Below are 25,931 nucleotides of genomic sequence, written 5' to 3'. Positions count from 1 at the left end.
CGTTTGTTTATATAGAGGTAGAGGTATACCTTCAAGCTCTTGTTAATGGTGTCTAGTAGTGGTGATTGTTTAGAGTGTCAGTCTAAATTCTCAAGTGTAAGGAAATGCTACAGCAGCCCATTCTTAGACCACATGCTCTAGTACTGGTATTGTGTTAGGATTAGTATAGGCCTTGTGGATTATCCAACTCTTCCTGTCATAAGCCTTCTTACTCACAGATACAAAGTACAATCGATGGCTTCAACACTCTGCTTGTTGCACTGTATGCAAGATGATGCATCTCCGAGCTTAATGTATAGAGCAGTGTTTCCCAGTCTTTTAAAGTGCCCCATCCTCTTTCTCGTAATACCTTTCTATGTTTCATTAACCTGTTTGTTAATGCAAATGGTCTGCAAAGTTTTAAAGATCAAAGTGCTCAACAAATGGAGTTATTGTCTATCAAAAGAAAGAACCCATTTTAAACCTGAAGCGAGTTGTCAGTTATTTCAGTCTTAAAGCTGCAGTCCGTAGCTTTTTTTGCTTAAAAATTATCCAAAATAAATGTTTGAGTAAGTACTGTACATATCCAGCCAGTGTTCAAAACTATCTGCTTGCTTTAGCTCGATTCAAAATGGTAAGCTTGTAATAATGTATTTAATTCCAGTGGTACTGGTGGATTTCCGCGGGAAAATTCGAGCATGTCTTTGCGTCATTACGTCACATATGTACACATAAAGAGGGAGTCTCGGCTAGTAGGCTATGAGTGTGAGGATTTTGGAGGTGGGGATTTATAGCCTTTTCTCACAGCACTTGATATAATTAAACTTATCAATTTGATGGCGGATCCAGAAAGGTTCAAACGACAATCACCAGTGACAACTAGAGATTCACCCGTTGTAAAACGCGAAAGACTTCAGAGAAAAAAAGACTGCAATCGGCCCATGCGAAAACAAGGATACATATCGGAAGGGCATTACATGTAGTCACACAATACTGATGTTGTTAACATTAACAATTTGAGAACAAAGTATAATTTGCACAGTTTGACGTGATATGATAAGCGAGCGTTAGATTTAATCAGTGCGATTTACTGCAATGCTTTTTCCCCCTTAACATTAGTTGGTCAGCGCAAAAGTGGATGTTACTTACTTGTTCAGACGACATTTTCCGGTGAAAATTCTTATGTTGGTCATACTTCCAAAAAGTAGAATCTGTGATTGCGAATGCCAGTATCCACACCGGCTCGGTGACTGACAGCTGCACATTCTCCTGCTGTGAACATTGGATTCATCCGCGCTGTGCCATGCTGAGGCACAACGCACGTAAAGTTGATAATTCCGCGAATAACTGCAATTGCAGATTTCGAACAGAGATGGCGACAGAGGAGAGACTGCGGACTGTAGCTTTAATTACTGCTCAAACCTACCTAGGTTTGTAACAAATTTGCATAATGCCAGCCTATGATCTTCATTGGCTGCCTGTGAAGAATGTCTACTTTGACCCTGAAAAATACTGTAGTTGTAGCTGAGGCCTGGAAGAGTTTGGTTTGTGTTATACACATGTTGAGAAGACACTGTTTTATGCTCTGCGAAAGCAAATCCACTTTTCAGCACATCAAAAGTATGAGGACTCGGGTTCTAATTGATATGGTAAAACCGACATCATCGTTACTGTTCAATCACTGTGTGTACAAGTGCTGAGGAAGATCTGGAGCTGAAATTCAGATATGATAAAGGGCAGTTTGGTTTCTGACACAATGTAAGCGGTCGACCAATCATGACAGACTGGGCCATCTGACCGATCAGAGCAGAGTAGACCAATCACGACAGAATGGGCCACCTGACCAATCAGAGCAGAGTAGACCAATCACAACAGACTGAGTCATCTGACCAATCAGAACAGAGTAGACCAATCACAACAGACTGAGTCATCTGACCATTTAGAGCAGAGTAGACCAATCAGAACAGACTGGGTCATCTAACCAATCAGAGCAGAGTAAACCAATCACAACAGACTGGGTCATCTGACCAATCAGAGATGAGTAGACCAATCACAACAGACTGGGTCATCTGACCAATCAGAGCAGAGTAGACCAATCAGAACAGACTGGGTCATCTGACCAATCAGAGCAGAGTAGACCGATCAGAACAGACTGGGTCATCTGACCAATCAGAGCAGAGTAGACCAATCACAACAGACTGGGTCATCTGACCATTTAGAGCAGAGTAGACCAATCAGAACAGACTAGGTCATCTGACCAATCAGAGCAGAGTAGACCAATCACGATAGACTGGGTCATCTGACCAATCAGAGCAGAGTAGACCAATCAGAACAAACTGGGTCATCTGACCAATCAGAGCTGAGTAGACCAATCACAACAGACTGGGCCATCTGACCAATCAGAGCAGAGTAGAGCAATAACAACAGACTGGGCCATCTAACCAATCAGAGCAGAGTATACCAATCATAACAGACTAGGTCATCTGACCAATCAGAGCAGAGTAGGCCAATCACAACAGACTGGGTCATCTGACCATTCAGAGCAGAGTAGACCAATCATAACAGACTGGGTCATCTGACCAATCAGAGCAGAGTAGACCAATCACAACAGACTGGGTCATCTGACCATTTAGAACAGAGTAGACCAATCAGAACAGACTGGGTCATCTGACCAATCAGAGCAGAGTAGACCAATCACGACAGACTGGGTCATCTGACCAATCAGAGCAGAGTAGACCAATCACAACAGACTGGGCCATTTGACCAAATCAGAGCAGAGACCAATTACATCAGACTAGGCCATCTGACCAATCAGAGCAGAGTAGAGCAATAACAACAGACTGGGCCATCTCACCAATCAGCGAAGAGTAGACCGATCACAACAGACTGGGTCATCTGACCAATCAGAGCAGAGTAGGCTCTCGGAACAGAGTAGTTTAGAGAGACTGAATCTTTATCGAACAGTTTCAGACACTGTGAGAAAAGAGGTGATGAGAAAATGAGTGTTTTTGACCTTGGATGCATGTAAATCTATTATAGGAGACTCCAAAACAAAATGAAGAGCCTTTAAAGTAGCATAATAGGGGCAATTTAAACTGGAATTTACTTAGCATGGAAGTCTAGTCATTCTGAAATATGATCTATGATTGAAGACCCTCAAATGTAATTTTACCATAAAGTATTGTCATTTTGTTGTTAAGAAGACCACCTGTCATAAGACATAAGAGTGAATGTGAAAATGTGATAAAGGTCGTTCTATTACTTGGAGTGCTCAGCGCATTGGAGAAATATAGAGAACAGCGCGTGTTGTTTTAGAATTGTGTTTACCTTTGATATTGTTTTGTGTGCTGTGGTGGGCTGAGGAATGTGAAGGGATAAATATAATCAGTGTTTTATTGTTGTGAGGAAGAGAAGTGAGACAGAGCACCGCTGCACAAACTCTGCTCCTCGTAGAAATGCTATCATTAGTTATTTTGCTTACATTTCATTTAAGGGTGATGTTGGTACTGTGTAATTACACAAATAAGCACTGCGTAATATTAATTAACTACATGTACTTACTATAAGGTTATGGTTTGGATTTGGTTTAGGGTCAGTTACTTGTTATTAATGCATCATTTACTGTTATTACTAGTATGTAACTATGACACCTTAAAATAAAAAAACATGATTTTATTTTATATTTCATCTTTTGGCAGTTATTAGTTAAGATAATGGCAACTGCAATATTCTTAATATAAATAAATTTGTTGTATAGGTTTAAACCCCCTGGAACCGGCATTGTAATCATGTATTTAGATCAGATTCACTACACATGTAAACAAACATCCCCATTCTCGAGTAATTTAGGTGAGATTTGAATGGTTTTGTTCATTCATACAGTGTGCCAGAGCGATGTTCTCGGATGTTATGTGACAGAAATGAGAAGAGCTCTTACAGGAGGATTGCAAGAGGAGCGAGAGAGTGAGATGAGAGTCATGGGTCGGACAAAAAAAAACGTTCTAGTGGTCAAAAGAGACGTGTCAGTCGACAAAAAGAATTCTAGAGAAACAGACATAGAAATACAATTGTTTATCCATGCATGACCTCTCAAATCTAAAAAAAAGAAATGACACATTTGACCACTATATGATGAGTCAATATGTTTTAATGTTGTCAGTCTATCTTTCAGAACAATGTGACTCAGATATATCATGAAGAATGAAATATCTAAGTCTACTTCCTTCTTCCCAAGTAACTGATTCCTTCTTGGTAAATCTGCATTAATATAAAAATAGTGTGTGAAGGTTGTTTCATGCCTTGAGCATAAGCTTGCAAACTTCAAAGCATCATGTGCTGCCTCCTTAATTGTCACGCAAGCCGCCGTTTTCCAGTCATTTTCTCCACATTTTTCTGGAAACTACCAGACTTTTCAAATCATAACTTGTGCATTCAATTATAATATAAATTTTTTTTATTGTAATTTTTTTCCCCTCCACAAGCAAGGTTTTGACTAGTGACTACATCAGGATAGTTGATTTAAAAAATTGTTGTTTATTATAAAATTCTATTTAAAGGCCCTAAGATGAAGAATTTGCAGCAATTGTCTTTTTTCTTGAAAAATGTTCACATAGATTATCCCATTAGGTTAGCTGTCTGTAATACTTGATCCTGTCATATTTGTTAGGGTTCTGGTTTATTCCTGGTGTGGCGACAGAGCCCTGACACTCCTTCTGTCTTGTGTTTGTGTGAGTTCGCTCGGGCGATACGCTCCTTCCTCCGCATGATTCGTTGGATGTTCGGAGCGTAATGTTTGGATCCCGGCACTTCTGTCTAGTTTGGTTTCAGGGTTTGGACATTCATGCTCCATGATTTGTCTCTGGTTGTGAGCGCACAGGTTGAGTGTTCATTCACTTGCCATGCGCTCTTGTCTTGTGTGTTTTTTAGAGTGCATGGTCAATGTGTTTATTGGCCAGGCGTTCTTGAGTTTTATGTAGCTCGCGGTCTTATCATCTTCCACTGCTTTCATGTCTTGTTCTGTGTAGCAAGCGGCTCATCTTTTCCATCGGCCGTCTGCTTTCGTCTTGTTTTGTGTGAGAGCTCTCATTGACTCATGTTTTGTGTGGATACGTGGCTTTGTTTTGTTTGTTTCTATGGTTATGTTCAGGCAGACTGTCCACACTGTTAATTGCAAGTGATCAAAGAAGATTTGTCAGTCCAGACATAACCAACCTATCTGCATGGGTTGCTTAATGACATAGGTGTACCCAAGTATGTAATGAGGCTTTCAAAACGGATGCAGGAAAAATGGAGACGCATCATCTCATGCTCCAAATAAGCGCCATGTCGAGTCGTGGTGCAGAACCATATAAAAGAAATGGACACAGCGGATTCAACGGAGAAAAGTGAAGTCAATTAGAAGCTCTCACTTCCTGATGGTCGAGCGTACTGCGCAGACTCAAACTGAGCTTGACGACGTAGATGTGACGTGAGCAACCCGTCTGTCTTCTAGTAGCTGTACCTAGAGAAATCTGAATCATTCCCTTCCGAAACTTGCAGAGACGGAGAGTGTAAGTAGGAGGTGTCCATGAGCTAGGAGCAGGAGTAACTTTTGCTAAGTATTCTGATTAATTATTTTGTCACTTTGCCTCCACGTCCCCCCGATTGCTCACAAGCTGTCCATACGGTAATTTATCTATTGTGCGACAGAGAGTCGCGTGGTTATGACGCAATCGTTAGCCTATTTTTACAAAAACTGCTTATACGGGGCCATAACGTAAGATACTGTACAAGGTAATGGAGCCTTTTATATTTTCGTGTTTCTTTAGAAATAAATAATGGACAAATGGAGTCTTTAAACGCCTCAGATGTAAAGTTATTCGCTGTCAAAGTGACGCCAAAATGAATGGGAGTCAATAGAATGCTAACAGCAGGTGATGTTCTGCTAATCAATGGCGGCGCCCGGGGAAGCTTCAGTTTTTTTCTGAAAGATTTCCCCCTTGTGCAGAACTCAGTGACGGAGGAGACTGGTATATATTGTGATGTTCCTAACGGCCGAAATCTTTGGACATGCCGTTTGAATACTGCATGTATGAAAACATCCGCCATTTCTGTCACTGGTTTTGACGCTATTGTTGCGTGTCGCATTAAGAGTGAGGCTCAAAATCTGACTCGGACAGACTTTTATGAATCGGACATCGCTAGTTCTAATTCTTAGCATCTGACAGAAAACACAAGGCATGTGACTTGACTGACTCCTGCACCAGCTGAGCAAATGCTAATGTATACACACTGTAAAAAAAAAAAAAAGTTGCTGTCTTAAATTTTTAAGTACAATCAACTTGGATGTCTAAGTCATTTCAACTTAAATTACATTAAACTGACCTAAAAAAAACCAACAAAAAAACGAGTTGAATCTTGTATAACTTATTTTGATGAGTTAGGGCCCGTCCACACCAGTGATGCGCGGGTTGATCCGAAATGAGCGGGTGCCTGCGGTCACCCGCGGTTACCCGCGGTTACGAGTCATCCAAAAATATTTTTAATGATATTCGGGTCGCGGTCGGTCGGGTCGTTTGAAATAAAGATGCCAATTAAACCTTTGTAATTTATATAGTAGTATAGAGAGCATAAGCGGAGTGGAGCGGTGAGAATCTTCGCTCATCGCTCACGGAACTGTCCACCCCTCCGCTCCCCCGCTCATCAGGCCGCTCCGCTCATTATCGCTCGATCAGCGCTCAACGCAGTTTGATCCGCGCTCCACTCAAATCGCCCCCCGCTCGCTCCAAAAAGGGGGAAAAAAATCTACATGTAGCCTATATCACTGTAGCTTAGACCACAGCCTTACCTCCTAAAGAACTAATGAGCAACAACAACATTTTTCAAATAGAAATGTTTTATTTCAAATGACAAATTAGGCCTATGTAAGAAGGAATATAGCCTACACAAAGTCCTGTAAAATTAAACGAATAAATGGGCCTAATAATATGAATAACAATTATATAAACAAAAATATAGCCTACATAAAACTTTTAAAAGTAAATTTACTATTAGGCCAGAATTTTGATAAGTTAACTTTTGTGCAACGCGCACGATTAAAATTTAAATGGGCTTATATCCATTGTACACACAAACTGCTGTAAAATAAAACGAATAAATGGGCCTAATAATATAAATAAAATTTATATAAACAAAAACATAAAATAAATATACATAAACGTTTTAAAAGTAGGCCTAGGCTAAATTAACTATTAGGACAACATTCTTATAACTGAACTTGTGCGCAGCGCGCAGGATTAAAATTTAAATGGGCTTGTATCAATTGTTTGCATTTTACGCTGTATTTAATTTAGGCTACACTTTAAGTTACCGTATTCAATTTGCTAACCTTTTGCTTTCTTCCCAGCGTGTTCACATATCACACTGCATGTTTTCGAGAGATGTGTCTTTTTAGATTCCAAAATTAATCTTTAGGCCTACTGACTGAAACGATGTCGTTTTCTTCTACCACATAATAGTTAGTTTTACACCTGTATGACTTCTTATTTTCCTTTTTGAAGTAGCCTACTTTTTGAACTCCATTATTGAGCCGAGTTTTGACTGAAAATAGAATCCATCTTGCAGTCATCAACAGTAGACTGAGTCAGGCTTGACTGAGCATGCTTCAGAATCTTGGTGTGCGCGGAGCGAAATTGGAGCGGGAAATAGGGCGACGCTCCATCCTTTTAAAAATGCCGCTCTGCGTTCTGTCCAAGATCCGCCCGCTTGCTCCCGCTCCACTCCGCTCACATGCAATTTTCTATGAAATACATAGGCCTACACTTTATTGGCTGAATAACTGGCGCGAAGATGACGCACGAGCTCAGTCTGCAGGTAGAGATGGAGGCGGCAAGAGAAAAGGTGAAGACTGGGGAGTGGAAGCTCCGCAAATACACAAACAGAAAGAGCAAAGTTGCCGAAATAATGAAAGATAATGACCAAAGTGCTGGCTTTGTCATGTGTATTTCTTGCTATGCATTTACTAGCCTACTTTTAAAAAATGCGGGTCAGGAAGCGGGTCGGGTACAATATTTTCTTTCTTTTTTTTTTGCGGTCCGAGTTGCGGGCGGGTTAGTTGAAAACGTCGGTCGGGTCCGGGTTGTTTATACATTGACCCGCGCATCACTGGTCCACACGGAGACGCGTTTCGCTGTATACGTATACATTTTTTATCGTATTGGCGTTTCGTCCACACGGATCCGGCGTTTTCGGAGACTGAAACCGCTATTTTTTTTAACCGGGTCCCAGGTGGATAAATCTGAAAACGCCGCCCTTGCGTTTTCGTGTGTACGGCCAATCCGTACATTTTGTGAAACGATGATGTCATCACACCAAGTGTCAACTAGTCAGACACCGTTAAGTCACAGCAACTACATTTATGGTTTTTCATATTGTTCAACAAAGTTCTTGATAAAAAAAAAAAAAAGAAAAGAAAAAAAGAAGCTACTGTGCCTAATATTATTGTTGTATACAGCGCGCAAGGTTTATGCGCATGCTTTAAGTCTTCTTCTCCGTTTTTAGTGTATGTCTGTGGCAGAATTACAGCGCCACATACTGGTCTGGCATGTATACTACATCGTTTTGAGTCGGTTTCAGTGGTTTCATGTGTACGCAGATATTTCTTGAGACGACGCCGTGTTTACGGAATTTTGTTTTTGAACGGGGAAAAAAAATATCGGATAGGGAAAGCTCTGGCTTCGTGTGGATGTGGCCTTAAAGTGATGTGAAAACATATGTTGTCATAACTTAATGATCATATAATTTTTACAGGGCAGTAGGTTTTGTCAAGGTATTATAGTCCTCGTTGGTATTTCCTTTTCAAACAGGAAGTTGAGGCAGGACTTATTAAAGGGCTTGTCTTTAAAGTCGTCATGAAACAGAAGTTGCGATAGTCTTTTCTTCCCTATTGTGACGTATATTCGAGTAAAACGGCTTCTGGAACAAGAACAAATGTAGGGCGGGACTTTATATTGTCGATAGGGAATTGATTGGATGGTTGGGATTCGCTATTGGTGGATCTCATGTGAGTGACAGGTTGCCCCGCCCTCATGCCAGTAAACACATCATCAGAGAAGAGAAGAGATGAGCTGCAAGAGGATGAATAAAAAAAAAGAGATGTGCACGGATAAATAACTCCATAAAAAAACATTATCAATTTGGATTTCATGGCGACTGAAAGGCTTGAGTGTCCTCTTATTCATTTATAGCCTGTATTCACTGCAGTCATTCCCTGAAGACTGCAGATAAATGCTGAGTCTAGCAAACAGTGTTTCTAAACTGCTGAGTCATGTATGTGCTCTCTCTCTCTCTCTCTCTCTCTCTCTCTCTCTCTCTCTCTCTCTCTCTCTCTCTGGGGTTTAGAGTTGTACTGTAAGTACAGTGTGTTTTGAAACCACACCCTTGTTTAGCATCCCGTCATGACATCAGCAGACGTCCTGACATGTCTGATGCTATAGTGGGGACACATTTGTCTCTCGGCTCGGACAGCTGAGGGGTCAACAGTGGCGCCTTCCCTTCCCAATTTTATGTCTCCCCTTAAAAACCCAAAGACTCGTCTGCTTGTTATTTAAATCCGGAGACTTGTATGTGCATGTGGCATTTTTGTTCGATGCCGTGCTCGGGATATAAAATATATTGGCCAGCTGTCGACCCCTCCCGAGTGTCCACATCTAGGCCTGTGTCCCCACTTTCACTCTTGTTTCCTCTCTGGGAAAGTGCGTTAGAGAGGAGTCGGGCTGCTATGACTTTTAGGGTTTTAAGTCCTCCCGTTAAGTCTTCATAATGCAGCATAATTCGTAATCTTCAGGATTCGCTGTAAATCTGAGGTTTTTTTGCGACTCAGTGGAGTTTTAAAATCAGATTAACTTTCTGAAAGCGGATGATGTTCTTTGCCATCTCAAGTCTGGATCTTGGATGCGTTTCCTCTACTGACGGACGAATTTGTCGCACAAAATGTTTTCATTACTGGGGTATTTTGTACCCCTTTTTACTTTTGTTTTAAAAAGAGACACTGAAAAGCAAGACCTGCACCCATGTAAGTGTTGTTTGTGATTTATTCATGTCACATACCGTACATTATTTATAAGAGTCCATTTGCCTGATTGGGGGGAATAAAAATATGTTGTCAATGATTTATTAATATTTTAATTATTATTTAAAATTCTTGATTATTATTATTGTTGTTGTTAAAATTTCTAACTTTAATTAAGGCCATTCCATGCCATATTTGACTGAAAACTCACTATAGAAATTTTTAAGTTTTAATTTCCATAATTTTTCTAGGTGTGGACATTTTTTCTAACATCAGGATTTGTAGTTCAAGGATACGTTCATGTTTTCACCCAGCTTTTTATTGTTACAGTGTAACTGAACAATGCAAACTACCAAAAAAACCAACGCATTTTGCATCATCCGGTGGACTTTTGCTGACAAGTATTGGGTAGTAACTTATTACATGTAATCTGGATTATGTAATCAGATTCCAAAAATGCACTTGTATTTAGATTATATTAAATTTTAAAATACTTGTAATCAGACTTCAGTTACTTTTTTATTGATAACATGATTACATGTTATTTTCACAATGGCAGTGAATCAGTTGATTCTCCCTATTACTTCTTTTTACTCTTTTAAATTTCCCTTTGTAAAGAAAAAAGCATATCGCGTATACATTCAGAAAGTCCTCTATTTTGGTGTAATCGCTCACACAGACCGGCCACTAGTCATGTGACTATCACTGAAATCTGAGACACACAGCATTTGATCACTGCATTTATAGAAATCATTTCATTTTTAAAAAGTGTTTTCTCTACATTGCAACATTGCATATCGAATCAACTCCTGACGAACACCTTAATTATTATTTGAATTATCATTCAGTAAGTCATTTAACCATGTATTGCTATGCTTTTGGAAGGGTTTTGTCTTTCAAGCACATTTTTGTTTTTATTATTTTAAAATGATCTATTTTAATTAAAAATTGTATATGATTTATTTAATTATTAGCTTTTAAGCATTAAACTCACAACCCTCTGCAGTTCCTTCACAAACTCCAGTCTGGGAAACCCTGGCGTAATGCAATGTTTAGTGTGTGTGTGTGTGTGTGTGTGTGTGTGTGTGTGTGTGTGTGTGTGTGTGTGTGTGTGTGTGTGTGTGTGTGTGTGTGTGTGTGTGTGTGTATTTTTTTTTTCCTAAAAAACAGTATTATCCTATTCAAATCAATGTGATAAACGAGTTAAGTCAAAAGTAATCTAAATGTAATCTAAATGTAATCCAAATAAGTACTTGTGTATGTAAGATCGAACTTCTGCACTTTTGTCTTCCTGCCCACAGACATCCGGATTGCTAGAGGGGCGGCAGCAAAATCAAAACTGCATTATGGGTGTTGAATCTTTGGCACTACAGCCATTTTTCTCTGTTTAGCACCGATTTAAGTTTGTTTTGCGTGTTTATTAAATAGCTCATCTTGACCGTGGTGAATATCCCCTTTTGTCCAAAACAATATTTGAGGACCCCCACCCCATGTAAGATATTTTCAGCATTGCTATAATTAATGCAAAGCTTCCTGATGTTGTTTTCTTGTTAGATGAATTTACCATGATTAATTTTGTAATTCTAAAAGTTTATCTAGAAGAAATTCAAGAAGACAATCTCAAGTCACATAAATGAATGTGCATCAGATATACTGTACATGTACTTGTAAGGCGTCAGACAGTGAAACCTTTAATGCTTCATCATAAATAATGCACCCGTCCTGCTGTCATGTGTTCTCTGACAACACCTCATGCCATTCGCCAGCCGGCGTCTTCCATCTCCTGCTGATATGGACTCAATCATTCTTGTGACAGCATATCTTTAGCATTTTTGCATCAGCATCATGTGTTTTTTATACACACTTTCTCTCTCGCTTTTATCCTTGGAACTCAGATTGTATTCCCAGAACTTCTGGCAAGATTCTCTCAAAGTTATGAACAAACGTTCTTCCAGGAACATTAATTAAATGTTGGATCGAAGTTGTCTGGTCTTTAATAATGTTCTCAAAATGTTAGCACTAAAACGAATGCAACGATACTACATTTTTTAGCCGATCATGATTATTAAAAATATCTGCCGATACACATAAGTTGATTTTAAGAGAAAAAATAACTAAAACTCTTCCAACTAATGCTGCAAACTATACAGGGAACCCTCTCACTGGGTACATTACTATAATATTACAGGTTAAAATTGACAACAGAACCCAAACTATTATATTCAACTGCTATTTATTTTCAGATAATGACATTCAACTGAAATGGCTGCATACAACTCAGTTGCACATAAGGAAGTTTTCATAAACACTGGTCTTCATGACAGATTTATTCAAAAATACATCTATCATTAACAATAAACAAGCTTCTTTCTAAAGAAAGTGTTTTTTTAGCTGTATAAGTAACAAACTTACATTGAACTGAACATAGGATAACTTTCCTAAGGTAAATTCAACATTAAGTGATATTGTTCACAAGCTTTTTTATTGATGCTCTCCGCGGTTGAAACACAGATAGAGCGATTATGATAATTTTTGGGTTTTTTGTACTTTATCTTTCAACATACCTTCTGATATTCATGCATATTTTTTCACGCTGTATCTTGTATTAAATTGAAAGAAAAGACTTGCGCTGTCAAGTCACATTTAAGAGCTTCAAATTGCCATTTATTGTTTGAATTTCGTGATGAAATGGACAGAATTTATCAGAAGTAACAAAGCAACACAGCTACAAATAATGTTTGGTGTAGGGAAAACCACATCAAGTTTGGCTTGAACTACGGGTGATGCATAGGGTCAAATAGAGCTTGCTTTAAAGGGATAGTTCAGACAAAATTTTTAATTCTGCCATTTACTCATCCTCAAGTTCTTCCAAACCTGTATGAGTTTCTTTCTTCTGCGAAACACAAAAGAAGATATTTTGAAGAATGGTGGTAATAAAACAGTTGACGGCATATTATGGAAGTGTCAACTGTCTAATTACCACCATTCTTCAAAATATCTTCTTTTGTGTTTCGCAGAAGAAAGAAACTCATACAGGTTTGGAAGAACTTGAGGGTGAGTAAATGATGATAGAATTTTCCTTTTTGGGTGAACTATCCTTTTAACGTCACTATATTTTTAACTGTTAAATGCGGTATTGTCGCGTTAACTTTCCCTACATTCAACACAAGACATTTTCGTCACACAGAATTGCAGTGTGGCACATTTTTTCACCCCCTTTTTCATTGACATGATATAATTCGCCCTGATCAACTGCAGTCTTACAATGGCCAACAGTGAAAATAATTGCTTTTATCGGCCGATACGATTATTGGCCGACACATCGGTGCATTTATTTCTGAAACAACTTTTTTTTTTCTGAAACGGTTTAGTTTGAGGTTCGCATAACAATTTTTAAATGTTACTGGAATGTTTTCTAAACGTTCTGAAAGAAGTAAAGTAAAATTCCCATAATTTATCCCTTTTGCGTAAGAAACAAATAGTTTTAAAACATAAAAAAATGGACGCTTTGAACATTCAGAGAACCTTCAGAAATATTGTTTTCATAGCGTAATAAGAATGTTAGCACAACGTTCTGTTAGCTGGGTTGCTCATGTGTTAATTGTAATACAGGATCTCAAGGTTTTGCACGCGTCAAAAGGACATATTTGGCTGTTGAATCGTATACACCATGAATGCTGCATTTTTGAGGTAGTAATATTACGATTAGACCATGCATACACAACAACAACACTGTATTATGAATAGTTAAACCCTTCCTTGAAAACTTAACACTCGACTTTATTGATCTCGAACAGTGTCGCATTAATCATTAATCCTTGCAGCCTCTTTGCGGTGACTTTTTCAGGTTGTAGAGCGTGTGAGTGTGAAGGAGGATGTGTCAGCGTTTTTGAGACCTGGCTAAAAATCCATTATAAATCTGAGAGGAGGAAGGTGAAGACAACACGTCTGCGGTGTCAGCAGAACACGCCACATAACTCTGGACACCGGCATGAGTTTGCAACTCAGGGCCCTAAAATGTTTAAAGAGATAGTTCACCCAAAATGTTTAAAATCTGTTATATTTTACTCATCTTCATGTTGTCCTGAACTCATATTACTTCATTAGGTGGGAAAGAAAAGCGTGAACTTTCTGGTTAGTAAAGATATGAGGGTGAGGAAAAGATAGCAGTCTTTATTCTTGGATGAATAATGGATGCTGTTAAGAGACTAAAAACGTTTTGTGGCAGTACTGTGGTACAGTTATGGTATCAGTTATTTTCATAATATTACTGTATTTTTTTTATCATGTAATGCAGCTTTGATGAGCATCAGAGACATACATTTTTCCAATCCCAAACTTTTGATGTTTCCTTTTTTTTATATATTTTGGGCCTTTATAATCGATATAGACATTAGAGGACAGGAAATGATTAAAGTAACGCAGGTTGGATTCAAACATGAGACCTTGCATGAGCACCACAACACAACTCCAACTACTAGGCCATGGCTCCAACATCAATTTTTACCTGACATTTTGCGCTTCTGTTTGCAAAGTCTACATTACATTTATTCATTTAAAGGGATACTTCAGGATTTAGCATTAAGCTTTGTATTAGTAGAAAACCTGTAGTATTTTTGAATTACCGTGCTTTCCACCCTCATATCCCCCTGAGACGAGAGATTTATGTATTTTTTGTCTGGAAAAAATCCTCCGACGCAAAAAGGATTTTCTGGCCAGAGGCTAAAGACTACAGCCAGTAGGAGGGGCTATCCCACATGTTTTCAACCCGCCCATAGAGGGTGGGATCTCACTCACAGAATGTACACACAGTGTCAGACATCTTTCTTTGGAAGCTAAGCTAACAGGCTCTTTTTCTGTGGAGAAAGCTGAGTAGTAGGAGAAAGCTGAGTAGTAGTGGTTACCATCCTCTTTTTCCCGGACATGTCCGGCCGTTGAGATCGTCCAAAATGTCCGGGATTCGGCTTTTGCTTTCTGCAGTTGCCATTCATTGTTTACATGCACACCTTTGTTTCAATCTAACTGAATTCATTCCGGTTGGTGAGTCTGAATGTAGTGTTTACATGAACGCTAAACAAGTGATTGGTTGATGTGCGTTTTAACATTGCTAAGAAAGTTCCCGCTCCTCCGTGAGAGATATGAGACCCGTGCGTCTCAGTAATCACGCCACCGGCCTCTCATCGTTCTCCCGCGGCCCTCAGCCTCGTCCTGCTCGCCACAGTAAACATAATGAATGGCGACTGTAGAACGCAAAAGCCGAATCCCGGACATTTTGGGCGATCTCGAAATCCCGGGCAAACTCGTCATGGAGTCTCACTAGTAGCCTAGCCTTGTTGTTTTCAACTGCGCTCTCTTACCGGTAGGCGTGGCTTGGGAGTGGCCTCCTAGGGCAGCGAAGCAAGTGCATTCTGGGAGTTGTTGTCTTTCATCCACATAAGCCAAAAATACATTTTCTGGCTTTTCTCAGTCTAGAAAGCTCCAAATTCAAAAATAATTTCACATTTCTTCTACATAAATGACCTATTTTAAATACACATTCATCTTTCCAGAGGTGAAGTATCCCTTTAATGTTATGAAGTGACGAGAATATTTTTTGTGCACAATGTTTACACTTCGTCAACAGCGTAGGCAGAGAAAGAGATTGTTGAATAAAGTCGTTATTTTGGGGGTTTTCGTCGCTTCTTAACATTAAAGTTGAGCCACTGGAGTCACATGGACTATTTTAACGATGTCTCTACTACCTTTCTGGGCCTTGGAAGTTGCAATGACGTTGCTGCATATGTAGGGTCAGAAACCACTCGGATTTCATCAAAAATATCTTCGTTTGTGTTTTCCAAAGATGGAATTCTTACAGGTTTGGAATGACATGATGGTAAATAATAAATGACAGCAATGTCATTTTTGGGTGAAATATGCCTTTAAAGGTTCTCCATGAAACCATCAATGCCAATAAATAAAGAGTGTACCATAGAAATGTTCAGTTGTAGTGTAAGTGCATGAAAGGATATTTTCTTCAAAGCTTCTTCTTTGGTTCTCCACAGGTCCACCCAGTGATGAATGCAGGACTCATAACCCCGCGCCCCCCAGCCGCCGCTCTCTGCACACGCCCCCTCGCGCATCACCCGTGGGTAAGTCGCGCCACCGCCAGCTCCTGAGCGTAGTGATATGTGTTATAGTTATCACAGATTCATTTGTCTGATGCTTTTGCCACCAAATGTAACCTGACCCATGTTGTGTCACGCAGCAGTCACATGACCCTGTGTGAAGAGGTGTGTCACAAGCTGTTTCCATCAGTAGCACCTCACTGCAGTACACGAGATCCAGGGGGCGGAGTTGGATCCAGATCTAAGGGGTGGAGATGGGTAGGTGTAAGGTGGGAGGAGTTGGATCTGGATCCAACTCCTCCGCCTGGATTTCGTGTTCTGCAGTGAGGACCATCTCATTTTTATGGGCATTTCGGGATATCACACACACACACACACACACAAAAAACTGAATGGAAACACCAAGATGCGCAATAATTCTAAACTTTTGTGCTCAATTGAGCCGGGTAATTTTTTTGCCAATTTAGCCAAACCCTAACCTCAACGACAAAAAACTCGGATGTGATTGGATAACTGAACTTTTTAATCACTTTACTGAAATGTGAGATATCAAAATGTATAGAACTGTAAATCCAATTATTATTATAAAAGTTGCAGTAAATAAACACATATTTCTATCGTCTCTATGTGTTAAAGAGTCACTGAAGTAGAAGCCTGTCGATAGCTGAAGACATCATTAGAATAATAATAACAGAATAAAATTCTCACTCTTATAGAGAATTGAGCAAACCAAGTAATTATGGACAAAATCAATTCATGGCTTATAAAGAGGGAGATTCGTTCGCTCTAATGGAGAACAAATCTTACGAAGCAATAATAGCAATGAGCTTTATTTAAAAATACACTATTAAACCCTCCCAGAAGAGGTATTCTGTATATATATATATATTAATCCATAGTTTTTAGTACGAAAATAAAACTTTGGATACATGTTAAGACTGTCAAAATACATAACATTTATTTTTTTCAGATCTTTTAAATAAAAACTGTATGAGATATAATAACCATTTACACATGAAATATAAGCTCTTTTAATATAAACTACTTTTTTATTGTAAATTGTTATATATATATATATATATATATATATATATATATATATATATATATATATAGAATATATATATATATATATATATATATATATATATATATATATATAGAATATATTTGCCCAAAAATACAGTAAGACCAGTAATATTGTGAGAGATTATTACTATTTAATAACATATTTTACTCCAGAATGAAATAATTCTAATATGATGATTTGATGCTCAAGAAACATTTATTATTATCAATATCGAAACAGTTGTGCTGCTTATTTTTTTTTCAGGATTTTTTTATGAAGTTCAAAATAACAGCATTAAATTAAATCTTTTGCAACATTATAAATGTTTTTACTGTCACTTCTGATCAATTCAGCAGTGATCTTGCTGAATAATATATTACAAATATATATAATATAACATGTAACATGTTCTTCAGTATTCAGAGTTGATTTAGATTTTTTATTTATTTTTATATATATATATATATATATATATATATATTCTTGAAGGGCCCTTTAGTGGCTGAAGTATGCATTGCACCATAGCTGATCACTGCAGTCACAGTATGAGAGAAACATTAGTGGACCGAGGGCTCCAGCTAGTGGACACTTTCAGCACTTACTTTATCCTTATGTAAAGCTACTGTATCATATAATAAATGCGCTCTTTGTTTCTCTACAGCCTCTAGAAAGGAGTTTCAAAGGGATGGAGAAATCAGCCGTCCCATTGTGTCGTCCCCGAAGAGGTTTGCAGTGGTCTGTCCCAAGCCTCAGTCCCCCGGTGAGTGTCCCGTGACCGTGTGAGGTCTATTGCTTCCACTCGCCCCTCCCACTGTCATTTCACATCCCTCATTAACCAGCTACTAGTGGTTGTCATAGCAACACTGTGAAGACTAAAGACTTCCATTAGGAAACCGGAGAGTAATTCCCTCACTAATGCTTCCAGACTAATGGGACAAAAATTTACACCACAGGTCTTAAAATAATTATTTTACGTTTTGCTCAGTTATTTTATTTCTGTATTCTCAATAATTCCATTGGAATACACAATAAATGGAACATGCCAATACATAATGTCAGTTTTGATGATTGGATGATCCATGTTAACGATTGTTTGGGATTGGTAAGATTGTTGTTTTTGAAAGAGGTCCTTTATGCTCACTTCATTTATTTGGCCAATCGATACAGTGAAAATAGAAATAGTGTGGAATATATTCAGACACCTTCAATATTTCTCACATTCTCAGTTTATTCGCTATAGTTTAGAAAATGGTTATAAAATACGACAAGAACTCAGTTATCAAATCAGTTGATATTTCACTGATGAAATGAAATGAAATGTCTCACAAATGAATTAGGTTGAATAGCTGTCAGCTGTTAAATTTAAGTACTCAATTAGATAATACCAATGTAGGTAAACCAATTACCAAGCAATGCTTAAATTAGTTCAGTCTGTGGTGTAAAAAGGTCGCATTAGCAATTAAAGAAAAAACACTTAAGCAAAACATGTTCAGGTCAAAGTGCCTGAATAATTTATACATTTTACTGGTAGTCCACTGTATGAAGAATTTTTGGGTATCACAGTTTACTTTATTTTGCTATCCTCACTTATATAAATGAACTATAAAGTCCTGCACCCACTAGTAAAAAAAAATATAAAAAATAATATCTGGTGTCTTAATAATCTTTGGTTTGACTGTATGTTAAAATGTAAATAAACTCATACAGGTTTGGAACAACCTGAGGTTGAGTAAAAGATGGCAGAATTTTCATAGGGTGAACTATCCCTTTAAAGGTTTGGTTTTCCCTTTTGGTATTGGATGCATGTAAACCTATTGTAGGAGACCTCCAAAACAAAATTAGGAACCTTTAAAATAGCATAAGAAATTTCATTCTCGTACTAACTAGTTTTTTTCTTCTTCATCATATTTCTTCATATCACCCAGTGCGTCAGAAGTCATGTGTGGCCCGTCTGGGCGGGCGTTCAGACGGTGTGGATGCCGAGCGGGAGAAGTTGATAATGCAGAGACTGAAAGAGAGATGTGAAGATCAGGCCCGGCAGCTGATCATCCTGCAGGAGGAGCTCAGGAAGTCTTCACGATGCCTGGATGTGTTCACCATCAGCACACAACACTTCTGCCAGAAGGTGACGCTCTCAAAGTCTTCATAGGACACCACTGTGTCTAACTTAATAGTTAAGACCATGATGGTACCACAAGGGGTTGCAGGTTCAATCCCAAATAGGGATTACCCAGAAGTCAAAGTTTACGATGATGTAAATGAACTGCTGAAAAATTGTTTGAAAGAATCAATTTGTGGAAACGAGGCAGTCAGAGAAGGCCAGTTTTGATCAAGTGTTGTTCAAGAGCCCAGGGGGTCAAAGGGAAACACCTTAATGGGGCTGTCAAAATGGCTGAAAAACTAAATTGGAATTTTATACTAAAATATTACTAATATTCAAATTATATTCAAATTTAAAAGGCATAGTTTCAGTTAGGCTTGTCTCCTGAGGCCACAAGAGGGCGCAGTGAGCAAAACATGAATTTGTTTATTCAAAGCAATACAAATTACATGAGTGTCTGAAAATAAGTGCATAAGGTTTATACTAATGTTTATAAATCAAATTTAATTGAATAAATTACGTAAACAATTATGAACAAAACAGCATCATGCATTTATGCCTAGTTTATAACGAAGAGCCGAAGCGGTGATCACACGGGAGTACTTTTTGAGTCTAAAAACACGAGTAGCTGTGGAATGGAAAAAGCCCTACCAAGTCTTGAGACGTTTTTTTAAGGGGTCCTATTTTTCCACTTTTTTACAACTTTAGTTAGTGTGAAAATGTTTCCGTTTGAGCATAAAAAAGATCTGCAAGGTTACAAAGCTCAAAGTTTACTCCAAAGGGAGTTTTTATTTAACAGAATCCCCTTTTCAAGAACTACAACGAACGGCTCGTTTGGACTACAACGTGATTTTCTCAGATCTTATGAAGTCAAAATGCTACTCATTTAAATAATCTCCGTCCATGGAATACGCAAATAAGGGGACGAGGCCTGGTTGAGCTGCGCTAGAGAAGACAGTGTTGTCGCTATATTGAAGAGACACTGTTTTCCCACCCATTTCCAAAACTTATTTGTTTGACCTTCTTAAGGCTGACGAACTTAGAATTTATTTTTAACACTGTTCCTGAACATTATAATCCCAACGTTTATCTGTGTGCTGCACATTTTATGGAGAACAGCTGCAGGCTACGCACAAAAGCTTCTCCTGAAATGGAGCAGTTCCCACTTTGTCGGGACAATCTGTTGTTTAGGGATCTCATCTTGTTCGTATGTCTTACTATTTGTAGTTGCTTTTTCTATTAATTACAATTATATGTTTTATGTGGTTGCTACGATGTAAAGAAAGGGCAAAGCTTTGCCTCCGCTAGCCTGCTAGCTAACATTACAGTATTGATGTAGTGTTTACTGTTGCTTTTGTAAGCTCTCGCTCTTGTAAGACTGTTCACCGCCCCTTCGAATACTGTTTGTATTACTAGTTTTCCCCCCAAAAAATCATGATTAAATGGTGTATAACATCGTATCTAAAATGTATAAGACATTTTTTAAAAACAACAACTCCGAAACGTCCTATGAAATCCGTCCTGCACGATCCTCTTGTTCGTTAACATTCTTAAGTCTGAATCAGGCTTGAATTGGTTTGAAATTGACGCCATCCTTAATATTTACATCTGAGTAGAGCTTGCGGTTATGGAGGGGCGGGACATTTCCCAAAAACACTCTAAGCGCTGCCAATCACAACACACTGGGCCAGCTAACCAATCACAGCACATTTCGGAAGGAGGGGCTTCATCAAAAACAACGCATTCATCCAGACTGGGGAGAGAGGTGCTGTAATAATGTAACATGTGAAAACTAATGTGTTTTTTGAACAATCAAGCATGAAAACATATTCTAGTAGACCCCAAAAACAAAATCAAGACTTCATAAAAGGGCATAATAGGACCCCTTTAAAGTCGAACTTCTTTTTACTTTACATGGCTTTCTAAACATTCGGCTCTCTGTTACGAGACGCAAGTGTAATGGTCAAAGATGTCCGTCTAGCGCATGTTTACATAGAAAACAATGGAAAAGCAGTGTAGAAAACGCGTTCTGTGTGAACAGCTTGGTTACTGCTTTGACGTAACCAAGATCTTCTCCGTATTAAGCTTCTCTGTTTCTGCAATGTTTTGAATAAACAACGCAGCAGCGCCGCATCTAGTGGGTTTTACTGGATAGGCTAACAAAAACATTAAAACGCAACAACGACTTTTACATCATCATCACATCTCGTGCAAAATTTGAATGCGCCATTTTTCCATTCAAATGTGGATTTTTATTTTAAATTTGACAAATATTCGATATTAGAATTTTAATTTTACAGCCCTACTCTTTAACCTTAAAACCTTTTTGAATTGGCAAGCCATGATTTGTTTTCAAAAACGAGTATTAGTAGTGTTGTCAATGGGTGTGTGCAGTTGCTATGGTGTTGTGGGGGGTTGCTAGGGTGTTACTACTTTTTTGATTGCTAAAGTGTTCTGAGTGGTTGATGCTACTTGGCCACTAGGGTGTTCTGGATGGATATTTTTATATAATTGCTAAGGTGTTGTGAGTATTTGCATGTTGCTATGCAGTTGCTAGGTTGTTCAGGATGGTTTCCATGGTGTTGCTATATGGTTGTTAAAGTGTTCTGAGTGGCTGTTAGCATGTTGCTATCATATTGGTTTTGGGCATTGCTACTTTGTGGTTTCTAAAGGGTTGTGGGTGGATGTTGGTGTGTTTCTGTGCAGTCTCTAGGGTGTTCTGGATGGTTACTAGGGTGTTGTTATGTAGTAAACAAGCACACAAAGCTTGGTTCCAAATGGGATTGTTTGGGATTTATTGCACACAACCGCAAATGTCATGATTACCATAGTTTAAGTGTTGTCACTGTACTATAGGACATGTTGTTTATCATATTTCATCTGGAATGCTTTCCCTCGTCTGATTGAATGCTTGTATGTGAAAATGTGTGTCCGTGGACCCAGTGGTATCAGACAATGCACACGTGTTATTTTCTTCTTTATTGATCTCATTCTCCTGTTCTTCTATCTCTCCATCATTCACCCCTCCTCCTCCCAACATCTCCGAGTGTGTGCGTGTGTGTGTGTGAGAGAGAGAGAGGCTTGGGGGTTGTCTGAAGAACATGTGTAGAATCGCAGACTCACACGACTCGTTGAAATAGTCAGCCTATGACGCTAAAAACAGGATGAGGTAAGGTCGTTTGTTGGGTGATTTTAAGCTTTTTCTACCACATTCTCCCTAACTCCTCCTGTCTGTCTGTCCTCCACTCCCTCTCTCTCTCTCTCTCTCTCAGTCGGTGTGCGTATGTTATTCCCCTGACAGGTTTTTATAAAGCTACATTTTGTCCTAGCATGAGCCAATGTCTCTCTCTGTGTCTCCATCCTACATGCTGTTCGGATACTACAGAAACAATGCCAGGAAGAGTGTGTGTGATGCTGCTTTCTTGCTCTGTGACTTGTTCGCTAAAGTAGGACCAGTGATGCTTTTTGCATAAGACCTGGTTTATTTCATATTCATTCAACATTCATCATTTTATATACTTTGTGATGATGGTTGTGTGTGTGTGTGTGTGTGTGTGTGTGTGTGTGTGTGTGTGTGTGTGTGTGTGTGTGTGTGTATGTGTGCGCACGCTGTCAGTGAAGACAAACATGTGCTCTCACGGAGAGGGAAGCCCCACCCTGAATGCTGAGTCTGACACTTGATGCAGATGGTCTGATATCATAATTCTATTGTTTTAAAGCACTTTTGGTCTTTATTGACCTTTTTATATTAATGCATTTGAAATGAAACATTGCATGATATGAGCATGGATGATGCCACTACTAGATTTTAACATTTTCTGAAGAAATTGTCAGTGTTGCCCTTGCAAAACTTGTCGCCACAGTGTTGGAGCGGTTGGATGTTTTTGGATGGTTGCCAGGGCATTGCTATGTGGTTCCCAAACTTCCCAATGTTTTGTGAGTGGTTGTTGATGTGTTGTTATGCACTTGCTGTTTTGTTCTGGGTGGTCGTTATGTGGTTGCTATGGTGTTGTGAATGGTTCTTGAGTGAGTGGCTTGGGTGTTGCTGTGTGGTTAAGGTGTTGTGAGTGGTTCTTTATGTGTTGCTTTGCAATTGCTGTAGTGCTCTGGGTGGTTGCTAAGCCGTCACTATGTGGTTGCTAAGTTGTTGTGAGGGGGTCTTTATGTGTTGCTATGCACTTGCTGTAGTGTTCTGGGTGTTTGATAGGTCATTACTATGTGGATGCTAACTTGTTGTGAGTGGTTCTTTATGTGTTGCTATGCACTTGTTGTAGTGTTGTGGGTGGTTGATTGTTCATTGCTATGTTGTTTCTAAGGTGTTGTGAGTGGTTCTTTATGTGCTGCTATGCACTTGCTGTAGTGTTCTCTGTGTTTGCTGAGGTGTTGCTACGTGGTTGCTAAGGTGTTGTGAATGGTTGTTTGCTGGATACTATGTGGTCACTAAAGTGTTCTGGGGGGTTGCTAGGGTGTTGCATTTTGGTTTCTTAGGAGTTGTGTGTGGTTATTTATGTGTTGTCATGTGGTTAATGTGGTGTTCTGGCCAATTGCTAGGGCGTTACTATGTGGTTGCTAAGGTGGCAGTTTGCAGATAACCACGTGGTCGCTAAGTTTATATGGGTGGTTGCTAGGGTGTTGCCATGTGTGTTGCTTGTTGCTGAGCAGTTTCTATGTGGATTATATGGTTTTCTGGGTGGTTGCTATAAGGTATTCTGAGTGGTTGTTTGTCCATTGCTATGTTGTCACTAGGGTCTTCTGGGTAGTTGCTTTGAAGGTGTTTAAATGGGTTTATTTAAAGTCCTAACCCCTGAGATGAGCAGTAGTAACAGTGATGCTCATCAGATATCACTATTAAGAAAGTCCATGTATGATATGTGTTTTTAAAGCATGTTTAAGCTGTAGGTGTGTTGGGTTGTAACAGTGTTACACCCTACAGATTTATCTTTTGTTTTATAGGTGGCGACTGAGTCCTTGAGACCGCCTTGCTCTCACTATTATAGACCTTTCGCAGCAGGAAATGAAAGGTAACTACGCTGAGGAACGAGCCAGTTGGATTAGTATTCATGGAAAGACTCTCTCCAGGGATCTGCGTGTTATGTTGTGTGCTGGAGGAAGATCTGATTGGGTGAGAGCTGTAGATGTGACACAGTGATGACAGGTCAGGGCATTTTTGGGGTCATGGGGTCTAGACCCTGCTGTTTGTTTACAGTGTGAGAGGGCCAGGTGTTTTTTAACAGCAGATGGCGTTTGGAGATGAATGAGTGTAGGATTCATGACTGCAGTGTTAAAATGCTGACTCATGGCGTATCATTTGCTGACATTGATTCTTATTAACAAGTCTGGAACATAAACATCTCATTATGTTGTGGCATCATCAAACATTCCTGTTATTTATGTCACTTTGGAGAAAATGTGCTATTAACAGATAGAGGTACTATTAGTTAGATAGAAGTCTGAGACATGGTTATCTGGAGCTTAATGGGTTCATTTAAGGGTTGAGGAACATTGTTTTGTATTTAATTATGTGTGCTGCTGGTATACAGAGATATCTTGTTTAAAGGGGACCTATTATGCCATTTTTCAAAGTCTTGATTTTGTTTATGGGGTCTACTAGAATAGATTTTTAATGCTTGGAAGTTCAAAAAATATTTTTCACATTAATTGCAGCATCCGTAACGAACTGTGGATGACTTCACTGTTTTTGCTCCCTGTCGTTTTGCTTTATTTGATGATTGACTCATCGTGGATTCCCGCGTACATCGTATTTATCATGCACATGTGACTCTTCAAAAAGGTGCTGATTAATGACATGCTAAAATATATAGATCAATGTGTATATGTACCTATATTTAAATGGGATGAAATATATAATGTACTGAATCACAGTTTGCTTGCTAACTTGCAAGAGCAGATCTATTTAAGTCCACATGTCATTTGAAACAAAAACCATGCTTCTAAAAACATGTCGAGAGCTGTTGCTCCGACCACGTAAGTTTGCGAATGTTCATTGTATAATTTTTTAACTATATTGGTAATGATGGAATAGTTGGCTAACTAAACTTTTGGGAAACGCACCCCTGTTTAGTTCCTGTTTCTATGAAGCTCCTCCTTCTGAAAAGTGCAATGTGCTCTGATTGGTCGGCCGGGCCAGTGTGTTTGGTGATTGGTTAACTGCTTCAAGTGTGTTGGGAAATGTCACGCCCCTTACTATAACCATGAGTTTCAACACAGTACTAACAAACTCAACCAGGCCTCGTCCATTTATTTTGCGTGTTCCTTGAGCGTGAATTATTTAAATGAGGAATACTCAAAACTCAAGACTACAATGGAGACGTTTCAGAAAATGTGTTTACTCATATTTAGAGAACAATTGCCTTTGGAGTGACTTTGTGCTTTGTAACTTTGCAGACCTGGTTCATGCTCAAACAGCAACATTACACACTAAAGGAAGTTGAACATTTAAAAAAGCATAAATAAGTCCTTTTTTAAAGTGGTATTTTGGCTGGTATGTTTTATTTGGCTAAAAGTGAGCTGCATAGAGTTATTTGCAATTTTGCAGATTCATCCCTCATGTTTATTCATAACAAACATTTTTGATTTAACGTTTGATAACACATCACTGTTGAACATCAG

At 38.8% G+C, this 25,931-nt stretch overlaps 1 protein-coding gene across 2 annotated transcripts in view; it reads left to right on the top strand.

The window, feature by feature from the left end:
* mtus2b (microtubule associated tumor suppressor candidate 2b) overlaps positions 1-25,931 on the top strand; it is a 49,562-nt gene that overhangs the window by 14,330 nt on the left and 9,301 nt on the right. For both annotated transcript variants that reach the window (XM_082180903.1, XM_082180904.1), the window contains exons 5-7: positions 16,069-16,155; positions 17,862-17,960; positions 19,126-19,325. In XM_082180903.1, coding sequence (XP_082037029.1) covers positions 16,069-16,155; positions 17,862-17,960; positions 19,126-19,325 — 386 coding nt within the window. The remainder of the gene's footprint in view (positions 1-16,068; positions 16,156-17,861; positions 17,961-19,125; positions 19,326-25,931) is intronic.

This window comes from Leuciscus leuciscus, assembly GCF_965113295.1.
Source record: "Leuciscus leuciscus genome assembly, chromosome: 9".
In the NCBI taxonomy this organism is placed as follows: domain Eukaryota; kingdom Metazoa; phylum Chordata; class Actinopteri; order Cypriniformes; family Leuciscidae; genus Leuciscus; species Leuciscus leuciscus.
This window is presented reverse-complemented; position numbering and strand designations above follow the sequence as displayed.